Genomic DNA, 16,872 nt, shown 5'->3' with positions numbered 1-16,872 from the left:
CTCGGATTCTCAGCGTTAAAGCGCGTTAAGGGCGAAAATTAGTAGCTTGAACTCTTTCCGTTCATAGTTTTCTGGGCCTTTGTAGGCTCTCCTATTTCTTTTCTTGTTAATTTATTGAGCGCGTGGTCTCGCCTGCTTGCTACTTTCACTTCGTCTGGTGCAAGTCGATCAACTAAATCATGGGGCTTTTTGATCCAAACTACGTTTTGTTTTTGTGCTTGGGAGCACCGTGCTATTCTAGTAGGCAGGCAAAAAATGACCAGTAAAAGAACATATCTGCTGTTGTGTCGTGTTTCCTTCTTCTTTCTCCACTTGAAGGGGTGTAGAGACAAATGGAAATAATTTGTTTGTTGATAATGTCAAATCATATCAGAATGAAAATTGGTTTTATTACGATGATTAGAAACACTAAATAAATAAATAAATAAATAAATAAATAAATAAACTGAGCCCTGGCCATTGTACTACAGTATCGGCTCCGGCAAGTGATCGAACACGCGCAGGATTACATATGTCAGAACAGCCACCTGTCAGTAGTAGCACTGCTAGCCCTCGAAAACAAACAGCGATGACAAATGGGGCATGAGCCACACGCGCATCGTTTTTTACGCGTCAAGTCTTCAGTTACCCACTGCTTTCTGAAAGGGTGTTGTTCTACAGCGAGTTCTCCATCAAACGAAGACTGCGCACCGCGTGGCACGCCCGCACGCACCGGGTTGGTCCAGGGAGCGTGGGAACCGAGGGACGCCGGCGCCCGCGTGTCGCGCGCTCGGTGGGCCGTGACGTCGCCGCGCCCGCGTAATCACGCCGCACTCCGCTGCTCGGTTCGTACGCGCGTAACATGGCGCGCGGAAACGTGTGCCGCGCCACCAGTGGCCCGGTCGCGCTTTTAGAATTGCGAGTAGGTACAGCGGGGCGTGCCACTTTTGACGGAGCTCGGCGTTTCTGCGCAGGTGCAAGTGAGAGCGGGCGCGAGAGAAAAAATCTGGGGCTTTTGCTCCTTGAATATATGACTCAGCCTAGGCATTGCGGAGGAGGTTTCTTAGAGCGCGTTGTATTAACGCGACAGCGTTAAGGAGCTCGTGTCGCAGAAAAGCCGGTGTCGTCGGCGTTGGCCGTCAGCGAGAAATCCCAGAAGGCACTTCATCAATAAAAAACATCTTGCAAGATCGGCTGGTGGAAACCGAACCAGGGTTTCCGGAGGGTGAGACGGAGACCCTGCCACTCAGCCTCGAGTTCGATCGTTCATAACTGCACAAAATCGCCTTTAGTGAATGCGGTGTTGCCTTACAAACGTGCCGTAGAAAGTTATACTGCGGTGTATATCGGTAATTATTACCATGTAAATTACAGAAGTCGCAGTTTCACGAGTAGCGAAGTACGTTTCCACTACATTTCTTCTGCACTTTGCGCACACGCAGAGCCATCTGGCCGCAAACACAGAAGACCCCCTCCTCGCAATGTACGGCGCTGCCCCGACACGTGGCGCGTCACTCGCCCCATGATCGCGTCCGCCTTCATGGCACGTCGCGGCCCGGCCGTGCCGATCGCGACGTTTCGCACGCGTAGATCGTTTGAGTAGGCGGTGCGAACGGGGTGCGATAACGCTATCGCGTTCCAATATTGAAGGGGAAGCTTAAGCGTCCTCCAATTTTTCGTTTGTCCCCTAGACATGCCGGCATTGCGGAGTGAGGTCGCTTTGGTTTATACACTCCGCCGCTGGCTGCCCGCGCGGTGAGGCAGCGGGCGCGGACGCCGCTTGGTGATCGCTGTCTTAAGGGACAATGTTCTGACTGGTGTTGTGTAAGTGGCGGGTCGCCTTTTTCGTCGCGACGATAGAGCGGATTTTTTACAAGCACTGCTCCAGGAGGGGACATGTAACCAGGAAACGGAGGCCTCAGGAGAGCACCTGAGGTTATATTAAAGCAGGCGGCGCAGGATCTCCAGGGCACCCAAACGGTAGCGGGGGGATCAAAGCTGGAAGTAGGGTGGCCCGTGGGTTGGGGCCGCAGAGGCCGAAGCGTGCCAGGGGGTGTTCGCATAAAAATTGGCTGTCCGCCATAGCGCACAGCTGATCTTATACTCCCATGGCACGCGCAGGCCTCTGCGAGCCCCAACCCACGTGACCAATCCGGCTTCTAGCTTTGAAGTCCCCGTTGCCGCTTTGGTGTCCTGGAGGCGCCGCCAATAATGCGAAATTGGCGTATTTAGCACACGTATTTAGCATCTACTATTAACTTCCTTGACGTCAGGGTTTCAATGCTAAATGATAAACTATCTACTGCCCCGTACAAAAAACCAATAGACTGAAATCAATATTTCCACTTCGATAGTAACCACGTTAACCATTGCAAAACTAGCATTCCTTATAGGAAGGCCTTGCGTCTGAAAAAAATCTGCCCTGAAGAATCTGGGTTTCAAAAAAATTGCGGAACCCTAAAGAACGCTTTAGTCAAAATTGTATACCACAACTAATCGATGACACAATAAAACGCTCACCCCTTTATCCCAGGAAAATCTTTTCCTAACCCATACTGCGTCAGTCCCGCGTGTTTCAGATGTTCTAAAGAAGCACCAAAATATCCGAATCCAAAGTCAACGCCTCAAAGACATCTTCGCTGAACCGCCTAAAGTAGTATACCGTAGAGCTACAAATATTCAAGATACACTATCATCATCATCTAAGAATGACTGCCCTGAAGCCATCGGAAGCCATCCTTGCCGAAAATCGCGATGTAAAGTATGCCCCTACATGTGTACATCGCAGCAGCTAACTAGTACGGCTTCAAACTTTCATTTAAAATCAAAGGAAATTTCAACTGCGATACTAAAAACGTAATATATATGCTAAAACGTACACTTCGCAAGAAACGGTACATTGGACACACAGAAGGGCCTTTTAGATTGCGCTTTAACAATCACAAATCCCACGCTAATACTTTGCCCAACCTGCCCATTTCAAAACACGTATACATCTCCCTGAGCACTCATTTAATAAGATGAAAGTCACGTTGCTTGAATCGGTATTTCGGTCAAGTTATGCTACAGAAGTCCGTGAATCCTTTCTTATGAATACGTTTGATAGCGTCCCGTCTGGTTTGAATGAAAGCAACGGAAAATTAAGTTGCCTGTCCAGATAGCCCGTCACATCTTCTATCGTTTCCCTTCTTTTTTACCACTATCTTTCCTTTTTACTAGCACGTGAATATTTCTCGGTTTTGTTTTTATTTCTTCATTTGGTATTCGTGATTGGTGACATAGCACCTATTCTGTAAAGTTTTTGCTGTCACCTGACAATTCTTTTGAATTTCATGTTTCGTGCGTATCTTCAAATGATGTGTTCGCAAATGCCATCTGTTTAGACATATATCAGCTGTTCTTTAGAACTACTGACAGACAACCTGTTCGCGCATTTTCTGTTGCTTCTGTACACATATCTTCATCTGGTTGATATGCACATGTAGATAAACCGTACTTACGCCATACATTGTATTCTGATGAAGGCCGGACCTCGGCCGAAACGTCAATAAATCGCTTCATACGCGCATCTACTTCTTTGCGTATATTTGCCCGGATCCAGACACGCTTTTTTCTTATATATATATATACACACACACATATATATATATATATATGAGCTACCTTTAGATGATACTGTTCAAACGGTGTGCCCCAATAAAATATTTCTTCCCAGTGGTGCTTCAGTGATATCCTATGTACATCCACAATACGTTATTTGGTAGCCTAGCCATCATGTAGATAGCGCCTCCAATAAACAGCCACGCTTTTTATTATAAAAACCGCACCTACGCGATACGTAACATGCACGTGAGTTCAAGACGTTGACGCTTGGATCAGTTTTCGACGTTGAATACACATTCGTGGTTCACAGGGTAGGTAACAATGTTAACCTTATAAAATTTTTACTTTACACTCTCGAGCGCTCCAAATCTATGACGAGATGCAAACACTAAATCAGTTAGACGCACAGTGCGAAACATCTACCGAACGACGTCCCGAGCTCTCTAGCGAATAACGGGGACGACCTTTGCTAAGGATTCCCTACCCAGGTGTCACAGTGGCAACAGGAACATTCTGAAGGATTGGACAAGAAATAGGCACAATAGAGCTGCGCCCTATTCTAGGGCGCAGCTCTAGGCGTCCGTTTCTCCCGCGAGCGTCGGCGTCATACCTCCTAAGCGAGGGAACGAGCACAGCGATAGACGAGAGCGAATGGTGTTGAGAGTGAGCGGGCGATGAAAGATAGTGAGAGCGAAGATACCGCGAGGAGGGCTTTAAAGCGGAGCGTGATAAAGCGTGATAAAGCGTGGCGAAAGCGTGATAAAAAAAAAAGCGTAATGCCGCACGAGACGCACTATGGCGACGATGGCTACGAGGTGGCATCAGCGTAGCGCCCATCGTTAGGGTGCCTCGATGCGCTCGGTCGCCTCGGCCCCGCACGCGAGGGCGCGCGCATCGAGGCAATCTACGCGTCGTCAGTTCACGAAAGCGCTGGATGAACGGAGGTCTGACCGCGGCGGCTCCTGTGCTTCGTGCCACGTGGCATTCACGTGTTGTCTCTCGCGTCACGTGTTGTCTCTCGCGATCTCTGTATTAGCGAGGCAGTCGCGCCACACTTCCCTCCGTTTCGAACGTCCCGCACGATGACAGATTGTCTGCGAGCGCCTATATATCGCGGAATGAAAGCGTGCACGTATACAGCTGCGTTCAAATTTCGCCTTAGGGAGCATCGTAATCGTCGGTGAATTTTATGCGTTGCATATTGCAATCACTCAGTTCAGCCCTTGGGCGCGGCCGGGCAGCCACCATTGGGGGTATGAGCCACCATAGTGGCTCATACCCCTACACTAGAGTTTTATGCGTTGCATATTGCAATCACTCAGTTCGGCCCTCGGGCGCGGCCGGGCAGCCACCATTGACCTTTAGCGCAACCACGTGACGTGACGTCACGACAGCCGGAGGAAAAGCTGGGCCCCAACACAATATGCAACGCATTCTTGGCTTAACCAAGCTAAGTCTGGCCATTTTTTTTCCCAACAGCTTGGCGAACGTGAGCTGGGACACCATATAAAAGCCCGTTTGCGACTGCTCGCAATATATATATATATATATATCTATACATTCGGACGCCACGGCCGAAACGTTACAACATTAAAATATGCAATTTTCATAAGTGTGCTGCTCCTTCGTTTCTTCAACTGCCTATGCACCGGACCTACAGAACGTTTCCATGAACCATATATATATATATATATATATATATATATATATATATATATATATATATATACCCACAGAAACGTCTGTGCAGAGATGCCAACTGACCACGCCCAACCAGCGATTGATGTAAAAGACTACTTTGCTTTAAAGTTCACATGCACATCACTCAAGCGCACCAACGATGAGCTCTACTAGGATTGACTATATATCAAATATACACGCATAGTAACGGCATCTCTGCGTACAACGGATGAAATAGTGCACGGGCAACCCAAAGGATCTGCAATATAGACACGATCCGTTTCTCTAACTACATCCATGGCAGAAGGGAACAGTGAATGACAACTATTTTGTTGCTTTCCTCAACACGCGGCTGGAAGGATAGGTCGCGAGTAGAATCGCAGAAGCATTAATGCTATTTCTGATGCCGCAATGCGATGTACGTCGACAGACCGTTGCTTATCATTCACGAAAGCTCAATGCCGCACATATGGCGCTTTGACCCACTTTTACATTTAGAAGACTGACTCACATTCGGGGCATTTTATTAAACTTCCACGAATCAACAACAAGGAATTAAAGAAAAGAACGAGCAGAAAACCAACGTTTCCTGTATGCACCACGAGGTAACAGAATATAACGAAATGGAGCTCTACAAAACTAAACAAAGAAAGGGTGCAAGCAGACTACGACCCGTGTCCCTCCGTCTTTCTAGCTGTGACTGCTTTCAATTGTGGACTAGACGCACCTTAAACGCGTCGACCGCAGCGCGAGCGCATTTTCTATTGTGCCGGTTGCTGCGAAATACGCACGTGCTGTTTCTTCTCCGGATCGACTGCTCAGAAACGTTTCGCTGTGAAGCGAGGGTGACCTAACACAGGGTAGCAAAGAGCACATAAGGAAACACGAGAAGATGATAATATCGCGCCCAGGCTGAAGAAAAAAAGAGAAACCTCCCCAAAATGTAAGAGAAAACAACAAGAACATAATGGTGGTCTTCGAAGCCGCCAAGTGAGCTACGCCACAACCGTTCGCAAAAGGGATCGAAACCCCGTCATCGTAAGGTGGGAGAGGGGAACAAAATGAAATAAAATAGCATAAAATGAAGCATAAAGAGTAGTGAAATTCAAAATTAACTGTAAGTGCGCCACAATGCCAGCCGCAAGGCCACCGAATAAAGAGACCCGAAGGATCATCCCTGCCATCCGATCCCGTTCCCAACAGGGATAGGCGCAGTCATCTTCTTGGCCTGGAGTTAGAGCGCACAAAACGAATCTGAATTCGCGGTGCGGCCAGACTGGCTCCGAAGGGCCCACCGTGGCGGGACCTCGATTCCGAGCCCTCCTGTTCTTCCTCTGCTCCGCGAACCCGCGCACGCACGCAGCGCCCTCTCGACGGCAGCTTTGGTCGAGTCTCCTCTGAAAGCGCCCGCTTCGCAGAGCCCGGCGCAACCAAAATCGAAACTGCGACAACAGACAGAAAATCGCCTGCCGCACCAGTCTTACCAGTCTCTCCCCTCAGAGCCTTTCTCTGCGCTCGCACGAACCTCAACACCCTGCCTTGCACTGAGCAGTGTGCTTCTACTTTACTCGGTATTTATTTTTTGTGCCTACCGCCACAACAGCCACAATAGGAGCCACACCAACTCCTTGAATGGTAACGAATGCGAAACCGAACTCAACCATCACGAAGAGAGAATCCGCGCACACTCGTACACACATTGATACCTGGCTGCTCTGCTTCTCTGTGTTTCGTATCTTTTTCTTTTTCTCCCCCGAGGGTTGCACAGGCGGGCGTTGCGCGTGCAGTTTCTTCGTGACTGTGCAAGCGAAATCCATGAATACGGGGGCGATTCCGAAGGAGGGCTAGCAGAGCCGAGAAGGATTGTACGGGGGGCTTTCTTTCTGAATGAATGAACGTTCCCGGCCGAGTGGAAATACACACTGCTGAAAGAAATGTACACGGGTTCGCTTGAGGTTATGTGCAAACGAATTCAGCGACCAGGAGACGAGGCTGCGTTGTTCTCGGTGCTTCCACGAGGATGCGTGGTTGGGACCGAACAGAAAGCGGGGTGGCGTCACGTTCTGTTCCTTCCTGGGTGGAGGCAAATGAGCAACGCCGCACATGTGGGGTGGACCCGAATTGAAGAAGCGAAACGGATAGAAGAGCCTTCGATCTCGAGATCCTGATTAAGAATGCCCGTAGAGAGAATCCCTAAAAAAAAAAAAAAAAACTTTCAGGGACGGAGCAAGGTGAACAAAACCGCTGTTGCAAAAATAAAAACGTTCGCAACAGACCAGAATGGTATTGAGAAGACCCCTAGGTGTTAAACTGATTGGAAACAAAGCGGTGCGATACGTTGCCGCAAATGCACTCGAGAGCGCGGGTTCTACTCGGAGTGACAATGCAACGGCTCCGACAAGAAAACGTTAAATTCGGTGGTGGAGTGGCTTGCGTAGCAAAGGGAGAAAAAAAAAGAACAACGCTGCATCGACACGCAGTAGGGCTGCATGAACGGGAAAGAAGGGAGGGCTCGCGATACCATCGAGAGGAAACAAGGCCCCTGATTTACGCTGAATGGAGTGCTGTTGGTCAGCAGAACCGCGAATGGGAAGGGACGAATTGTCGCTGTCTCATTTGTCTCTCTATCTGTTTATCATTATTCTCGCAGAATATCGAACAAAGCACAATGCTGCCAAATTTCAGCAGGCAAGTGCAAGAATGCTTTGAATTCTAAAGGCCCCCACCTGGAACATGCATACTATGAGGCCGTTTCAAAGCCGAGACAAAAGCCTTGGGAAGCGCCATACCGAGTTGCTCGCCATCACAGCGAAGCCTAAATAACGAGTTTCGAAGCAGTTCCTCCTCTCAACGAGGAAACTATTTTCCATGGATAAAACTGATCTCGAATGTCTTTATCCCAGTTGCGTTTACCAGCGCATGTGCGAAGGGTGTCCGAGCAAAGTGTGGATTTTGGAACTTTGCACGGGCGGCACAGATGTGTATTTTAGATTATTGAAGCGAGTTACACTGGCAATAGCAGTTAAAGTGATAACATAATTTAAAAGCTGCTCTAATATTTACGCCGCTGCATTGCAAAGCTTAGCCTTCAACCATCCCATTATCCTTCATTCTAGAGACTAATGAGCAAAAGCAAAAAAGATTTTGGCACCATCTCCTACTTGATGATGGCGCTTGCGTATTGACTTCAGTGCGTTTGTACATTCTGAAGCGCGATGAAACGCAAGAATGGGACCACCTCGATAATAGTCCATTACTTTCGACGATTCCCTGCTTGGTCCTTCTTTTGCGATATTTTGTGCATTAAAACTTCTTTCTGGGCGAGTTGGTGCATACTTGACATAAAAAAATTTTACAGCGCAATCACATGCAACCACGAGTAAGAAGGACGGGACACAAGCGCTGTCCTGACGCGACAATGAAACTTGTCGCGTCAGGATGTCGGTAATACTTTCTTGTTGCGTATTTGTAGCAAGAGCTATGTTCTTGGATCATAGAAAATATTTGTAGATCGTACACATACGCATTTCGCATACATACATACGCATACATACGCATTTCGCATAATGAAAGTATCACTCACATAGTTGATAAACTTCGCGTCACAGATGATACATCCTGTGGTGTCAACTTCCGAAACGAGCTTTCCCTGAATCGGAACTCTTGTTTACTGAGCGACATGCGTTCGCTGTAGTGCTGCACAATCAAGTCACACTTTCCGTGCTAATGCGAAGACATGTGACGCCAGCATTTTGGTAAGCGATAATCGGCTCAACAAAAAAGACAGGTGACTATAAGCGTTGGTGCGTGACTTATACAACACGGGGGCCGGAGCAAAAAAAAAAAAAGGAATTACCTCCTTCGAGTTCGCTTGCGGTGTTGGAGCAAACGCGTCTCGATTTTCCCACGTCACCAACCAGGACGCGAACCGAGACGACGCCAAGTACCTTCTCCACGCCGGAAAATCTTTAGCGCTGCCCCGGTTTCACCTTGACAGCCGAAAAAATGGCGATGCTAGATGCTAAAACCAGCAACGCCGTGCGAGGCCACAGCTAGTGCACTACGCACCCGCTGAGCATGTGTGCGTTTGGACTCCACTTTGAGGTCACGCAATGAATGAGGACCAGTGCTGTCTGTGCAAGAATTTGCGACGACCGAAGAGACAAACAGCGGTGCATTGGCCTGAATGCTGTTATTACGCTTGCAGTACCTGAAACTTTTGTAACTGAAAACGGTCCCATTTTACGATATTCCTTTACATCACCGAACTATGCTGGACGAGAGAAAGCTAGTTCAGGTCGGCTACTCCTTTTTCTTCATAAGGAAGTAAAATGACGAAGCAAACTTAGAATGGTACAGTAAAGTCTACCTATGGTATAGCGCGTTATGCGTTGTTACAAAAGTGATGCCATTTTCATGCGGAAAACCACTCAAGGCGTGCCTGAAACTCTTAAAAAAAAGGAACGTTAGGACAACAAAAGCCCACGGCAATAACAAATTCATCGGGCCGGCAGCCACGAACAAATTTCTTTCCCTCACGTTTTTGCACAAAGCTTCAAACAAAGGCATCGAATTGTTGGCGAGTAAGTGAGAAGGAATTACTCGGTGCTTCTTTCGCGCACACCCACCGTCATTACCCAGCTGTGCTCTCTCCTCGAGAGCGCCCCTTCCTCAAGCCTCACACTTGCAGTGGGAAACGTTCCACCTCATGATGCCTTCCTGCCGTAAATAGCTTTCGGCTGCACGTGTACACAAGCTGCACGCGCTTGACGGCACCGAACCCAGTTAATAAGGCAAGGTTAGCCTGTTCAAGGCTGCGTGGACGTCGCTTGGCCATCGTGTGTTGCCGCCCACGTGTGTCGAGGTCCACCGCTCGCGGGACCACGAGACCATCGGCGCGCCTCGTCCCCACGAGGGTCGCAAGTTATCGCGCACATAATGGCACCAGCTTGCGAGAAGATCGTCAATTGCCTTGCCGGAGAATATTGATGCGACCTTCCTATGATCACTTCAGAAGTCGAGCTCGTTTCCCGATTGCAAGCTGCTGCTGTTCTTATGGAGCACTCTTTCTTAATTGTACGGCACTGCAGACAAGTATGCCTAGGTGTTCTGTACTACCTATCGATGGTGTACGGTATATTACTTGCTTTAATAGCAGAAAAGTGAATGGTTACACCGCCCCTTTCATTAGACCTTATTATTTGCTTCGCCCATTTCCCTTCATGTACCTTTATTCTCCCCCATCTACTGCCTTCGTCCAAGATGCCGCAAAGTAGTGTTTACCGAAATGTGCGCAGCCTCAATGCAACGCTTTTCAATAAGTACCCCTTTTTCGTTCAGTATCCCGTCTCCACCAGTTTTCCACCGTGAACATAGCTGGCGCAGTTGAATAGACCAACATTATAGAACACACGACTGTTGCTAATGCAGCAAGCTTACTTACTCGCCTTATGTAGTTGTTTGGCCCACCAGACGAGTGGTGACCCATGACTCCTTACAAATTGTTGTCCTGTTTTGGACGATGCCCATTCAGATACGCGTTGGCCGTATCAGAACTGCCGCTATCTAGGGATTGCTAACCGTCGAGGGTATTTATTAAAATGTACTTGATAACTTCTTTGCCCTAAAATTATTACATTTAAAATTCTGCATTCTTACATTTAAAAGCCGACGATAATGGTTGACATTGTGTTTATTTATACGCATTTTAATCGCTCTGGAGTACGAAGGAACGGACAAAGTATTACGTGTTACGAGGCAGAAAGAAGTTCTGTGTATAACAAGACATAAAAATGCAACACCTTCTCTCGGTTTCCATGGAGGCCAATACCAGACTAGCTCCTGGAAGGAGGCTGTAATAAATATGTCTCTTTCGCATCTACGTAATGTTCACTACACGATAGAATTGACGGCTTCGTAAGTCTTCCTCCAAACCATAAGATCATCGCACAAACGTCACACCGACATATCAAGCGACGGTTCTCCGTACATTGAACGTCATTTTATTTATGCTCTAAAAGAATTCACTGACAGCCCAAATGGAGCTGCGCAGGCAGTGATCATCGTGTCATTTGTCCACGAAAGCACAGGGCCCCAAACAGCTCCTCGAGAACACACACAAAAAGAACAAAAAAAAAAACACGGCAATAAACGCGCATTTATTGCACGTGCGTAAGCCGGTCTCCTCGCCGACCCCTTTCATTACCGGGCGGCTCCGAAAGCAGCCGCTGTCGTTCACGCCTCGCTGAAAGGCTTAATCGGTGCATCCGGCGCATACCGGCCCCATAAATGTCCAGCGCACTTTACCGCTGCAGTATTCTGCGTCGTCGCCGCCTGCGCCACATAGCTTATGCGGTTCCACGTAATGGATAACACGAAACTATGTCACCTATACTGCTCACATGAGAGCGCACATGCACATACGCCATCCTCGAAAATAATATAGTAGCTGCGAGTTGTGCTTCCAAGTGATGCGCCAAATTTGCGATTATAGCGAGTTGCACCGGTTGCGACGAAGAAAGCTGTTATACAAACTCCACGCATGAATGTTCGGATCAACTCCGTTGCCACATTTTTCTCGTCGCATGCAGCAAATCCTTAAGCAGACTGTGTTCACCGGCGGTGCCAGAGTTTGTCCTATGCGCCGAGAAATTATGACATTGGCTGACAGGACCAGCTAGCATAAAGTGCCGCCAATGTCACATTCCCAGAAGAGGTAAACGACAATTTAATGGAGCCCAATTTTAGCGCTTGCAATGGAAGAAAACTAGAAAGAAATAGCGATAAGGTGTCGCATCAAAGAAAACATTAATATCGAACAATCCAAGCACCCATTTCATTGCCTGGAAAAATGCGTGTGCTGTAACACTTGCGTCGCTTGCGAAGAAATCAACTGCTGGAAATTTCAGAGGACACCCTTCTTCACGTGACGACTGCCTGAAGAGTACTGCCGCGAGAAGGATGAGAAGCATCTGCCGGCTTGAGCGATTCCTCTGGCTCTGAAGTAATTTTTTGCAACACGAGCACAATGTAACCGCAAACACCGTCATCTTCACAATAACTTCTTATTTTCGATACTCGCAACGTCAAACCCATCATTCACTGCAACACTGTCCGACTTCGTGTCTTAAAATAAAAGCGCACACGCCACCACTCTATGATCTGTTTCGCACATATGACACTGCACGAAAAAGTGGCGTCCGAAACAGGGCTTCCGCGATGTGATGCCAGCTCCCAAATTAGTTCTGGTCTACGTAGTAAGTGAAGATATAGCATTTGGCGTCTGGTTCTGTTACTAATGCAGATCCATTGCTGGTGGCCGCATTTTAAGACCGCATTTTTAGGACGAATGTTGCGCGCTAGCTCAGTGTTTAGCAAGTTCTACTCCCAGGTGTACAGCACAAGGTCATCCGGCGCGCTCATGACATGCCTCGACTAACAGGAGCCCCCGACTTAGGAGAGCTTGTTTTAATGAAAGCTTTCTTTCTTTCTGTGAACACTGCCACTAAGGGCGGCATCGCTGGTCGCTACCCTGCGTTAGCGGTGGCGGGCACCATTTCGTTTCTCTTCGCATTGTGGTGAAGCTCACAATAAAGCATTGCCTCGACGACGACGCCATGAAAGCGTATCCGAAGAACCAACAAACGCAGCCTCCAGATTTCGACTACTATCACAGTAAAAGTGGGGCGCTGTCAAGCCTGAACAGAAAATAAAGTCGGTATCAGCAGCTTCACGTGACAGCGAGTCTTGACATTGTAAACGCACTCGTAAGGGTAACATATCAGGATTTTCTTTTCTTCATTGCACGAGTATATGCTACAGATGAACTCGGCGATTGCAACAAGAATTGTTTCATGTTCACGCCTTTTCTGTAAAGCCAGAACCCAATGTGTGGGTGTAAATAGGTTGCATGTTCTTCAACTGCGACGACATCAGAATCATCGCACCGCCGTCTCGCCGAAGCACGTTATTTTACTCAAACTATTCATAATTTTCTGCGCGCCGGTCACCACCAATTTTTGTAAACGCAGAGCCTTTTCTTTCTTCTCTACTGCAGCTCGACGGTGGCATATAAGACGAAAATCAGTATGCTTATGTGGATTGTTTTTCTCAGTTCTGCCACGCAAAGTTCACAACAATGAGACTGTCCCGCTATTAATGAATGCCCATTTATTTTATCGCTATATGGGAGCTAAGGACGGCAAATGCATTCGAAAGCGCAAAAACATGCGCAAGCACAACGACGGCCAGCGATCCGGCGCGACCAGCTCACTTGCGAACGCCCTCTGAATTTTTCCTGGCTGATAACGATGGCCACCCTAAATTAATTTTTGATGCATGGGCGCACATTTCGTAATGTGATTCCGAGTCATTTTACACATACCACATAGCGTACACAACCACTGGCCCGTTAGTGTAATTTTATCTAACGTGCTTGTACCTCTCTTATTTTATTTAGAGAATATGCTCTGCGTTTACAACAACGCAACATAGCCATGCCCTTGCCGCACCGCTAGGGAGCTAACGCGGCTTATATGCGTGCAAAGCCTCCCGTGCCGTCTGCCCGCGTTACATTAGCGCTGCGCCAGAAACCTCTGAGCGGGTAAGCCTTGCCCTTGGCTGAGCTGCACTCGCAAGGGTAATGTCTTCGACAGCCCTGCTAGAGCTCCGCGTTGAGACACACTTTATACGCGAGTATTTTGAAGCTCTGGAAACGCACTGGAAAGACGTAAATTTGTGACTCCCCTGTTTTGAAGCGCTATCTGTGCTCGTATATCGAGCGTGCCATGCGAGTAGTCAAAAGAAAGCAGCAGGCTGAGCTCACCTTTGACGGTAGCCTCCTCCGGTGGCACCTTCACACTTTTGTCAGTCTTTTGGAACAATGTTAATACTGTTGCTGAATGAACGCAGAACACAACCGATCAAGACAATTAACATTCAACGAGTGTCTATGGCACCCAAACAATCGAACGGTGGGTTCCCCGGCAGTCCCACTAAGAGGTGTAGCCGAACCAGTGCGCCAGTTCCAGAAAGTGATGATTGGTCTCGTCTCCACCGGCGTCGTTCGAAGCTTCCAATTCATCCACTAGGCTCATCGGCGTCACCGACCTCGCCGCACAGCTAAGTGCATCGCTGGAGCCCGCTCCGCAGTGCCCAGTGACGCTCGTGTCTGGGCTAGGACTAGGGCCGGGGTCCGAGGGCATCGGGGACGCCAGGGACGACGGTGGTCTGAGGTTCTCCCGGGCGGCTTCTCCAAGCAACTCCTTGAGCCTCGTGATGTAGTCGACGGCTGAGCGCAGCGTCTCTACTTTGCTCAGCTTCTTGGACGCCACGGGCCAGTCGGGCAGGTGGGATCGCAGAGACGCGAATCCCATGTTGACCAGATGGACGCGCTTGCGCTCGCGCTCGTTGCGACGCGCCACGGCCGCCGAGTAGGGACTGGCGTGCAGCGGCGGCAGCCTGCGCGCGGCGGCAGCCTTGCACCGCTGGTGCGAGCCGAAAGCGCCAGCGGGAGGAGGCGACGTCGCCACAGCGGGGTCCCTCACGAGCCCGCTGTCGGGACCCAGGGGACCCATGTCCCGCTTCCTGTGCAGATCACGTCACTTGTCTTTGCCTGATGGTCTGCTGGACGTGCTGACCTCCACCGTCTGTCCCAGCATCGACCACTTGTGGTGATAACACGGGACCACTGTTTGACCTTGTGGTTCCCAACTTTTGGAATGCCTTCACTTCCCTCTGCGGCAGTGATCCACACTGGAGAATCTTCTATACCGTAACGATACTAGTCGTCTCCGGAAAGCCCCGACACACAAGTCTTTCGCACTTAGCTTCGGCCGACCCAGTCTCTGTTGCCGTCTGACGCCTCCCGCTGCCCCGGGGGAGTAGGGACCCGTCGTCGTTTCGTTGCACCAACGGTTGCCTGCCCGATCCCGCGATCGTGCGGAGCAACCAACCGCTCTCGTTCGGCGACGATACGCGAATGCCCCCGCTGTGTGCCCGGTGTTCACGTAAAAGACCAGGTGAGGGTAGCGTGGAAAGGAGGCTTTTCTAAGGGGTGGGAGGGAATCCCCCTTTCTCCCTCTTAGCCGCTCTTCTGTCCCACTGGGTCTCCGCCCTTGTGGAGAACGTGCACTCGCGCGCGCAACTTCTGTACCCCTCGCCCCGGGCTGTCGCTTCCGTTCGGCACCGCTTGTTTCTTTTTTTGGACGCGTTCACTACGGGCTCGTGAATGGAACGGCGCTGCCGTCGGACTCCCATCGGGTGTGCGTGTTCGGATAGGGCGGAGCCAGGGCGGCGCTCACGCCAGTGTGCGACCGGGGGCCGAGTGGCACGGTTCGGCTGGAGCGTCGCGTGGCTGGCGTCGAGGACTCCGCGTAGTTGCTTGCTTGAAGACTCGTTTGCATTAGTCGGCGGCTCAGGCGTTTTTATGTTGGGCAGGTCAGCTCCCTGGTTCGATTCGCCACTGCAGCGTACGCATTCCGACGGAGACAGCAGGATTACGTCTACCATGATTACGGTGCAATTTGCAAAATCCCACGTCATCGAAATTACATCGAAGAATTTACTACGACGTCTCTCTTGGCTAGGGAACTTCGCTAGTTAAACCACGTATCTGTATCTATCTATCTATCTATATATATACTTCTCGTTTGTTTCTCGCGGCGTCTTCTAAGGCACAGTATGTAACGCGCGGCAACGTAGTTCAGGTTTCCTCTGCATGAAACACGCAGCTAGTTTGCCTCTCTATGTGAATCAGCTTTTTTTTTATAGCTGCTGACATGCTGCGCGTGTAGCAATAACTTTCGTCGTTGGCACTCAGGTAACACAAAAATCTGCGTCTCATCAACTTGCATACCTCTTCAAGAAGCTGTTGTTGCTATTAATGGAGCCAGAATTACGGGAACGTAACCAACTTCGGTACTCAACGTAATGCGTTAAACAGATTGTCTGCTATAAGACCGATGGCCCAGCGCATAGGCAAGTGCAGGAGACACTCGATTGGTGAAGACGTTGGCCTCCGCACGTGAACCTGGATCCTGGATACCGACACCTTCAAAACCACCATTCATGAAACGCCACGTTGAATATCTCTTGCTATCTTGTATCTAGTATCTATCTAGTATCTTGGTATCTTGGTAACTGTTGGAGAAGTATGGGAGAGGCCTTTGCCCTGCAGTGCGCGTAACCAGGCTGATGATGATGATGATGATCGTGCACAATTTGTGTATTGTATTGTAACGAACAATTAAGGGAGTCCAGACACAACTATTTATTGTGGGCTAACTTGTGCCATGGGGGTAAATAAAAAGGACTGCCGCGTTCTGAAGAGGAGATCAAGAATGCCTTCTTCTCTCTCGAGCGTCGCTTCACCTCTTCTTCTTCTTGTAGACGCTGACAACGGCCATCTACGATGCAAGTGCGTGCGTCTCCAATACGCCGTTGTCCTCTTGAGGGGGGTGCTTGAACCTGCGCGCGTTGTTTAAATATGTTTCTGCCTTGTGTCATTATCCCCCTTCCAAAACGCATCGTCCCGATGCGTACAGCGACTAAATTGTTCACAAGCTGTTGTTCATATTAAAGTGGTATAGGGCACAGAATAGATGTTTGGTC

At 49.2% G+C, this 16,872-nt stretch overlaps 1 protein-coding gene across 1 annotated transcript in view; it reads right to left on the bottom strand.

Annotated features, from left to right (window-relative positions):
• The window catches only part of LOC126519690 (achaete-scute homolog 2-like), a 33,823-nt gene extending 18,592 nt beyond the window's left edge, over nt 1-15,231 (bottom strand). Inside the window, exon 1 of the mRNA XM_050169052.3 lies at nt 14,087-15,231. Coding sequence (XP_050025009.1) covers nt 14,256-14,837 — 582 coding nt within the window. The 5' untranslated portion in view covers nt 14,838-15,231 and the 3' untranslated portion in view covers nt 14,087-14,255. The remainder of the gene's footprint in view (nt 1-14,086) is intronic.
• Between the last annotated feature and the right edge of the window lie 1,641 nt (nt 15,232-16,872).

The sequence above is a fragment of the Dermacentor andersoni genome, chromosome 10 (assembly GCF_023375885.2).
Source record: "Dermacentor andersoni chromosome 10, qqDerAnde1_hic_scaffold, whole genome shotgun sequence".
NCBI lineage: Eukaryota > Metazoa > Arthropoda > Arachnida > Ixodida > Ixodidae > Dermacentor > Dermacentor andersoni.
Note: the sequence above shows the minus strand (reverse complement) of the source record. Positions and strands in the feature narration are given on the sequence as shown.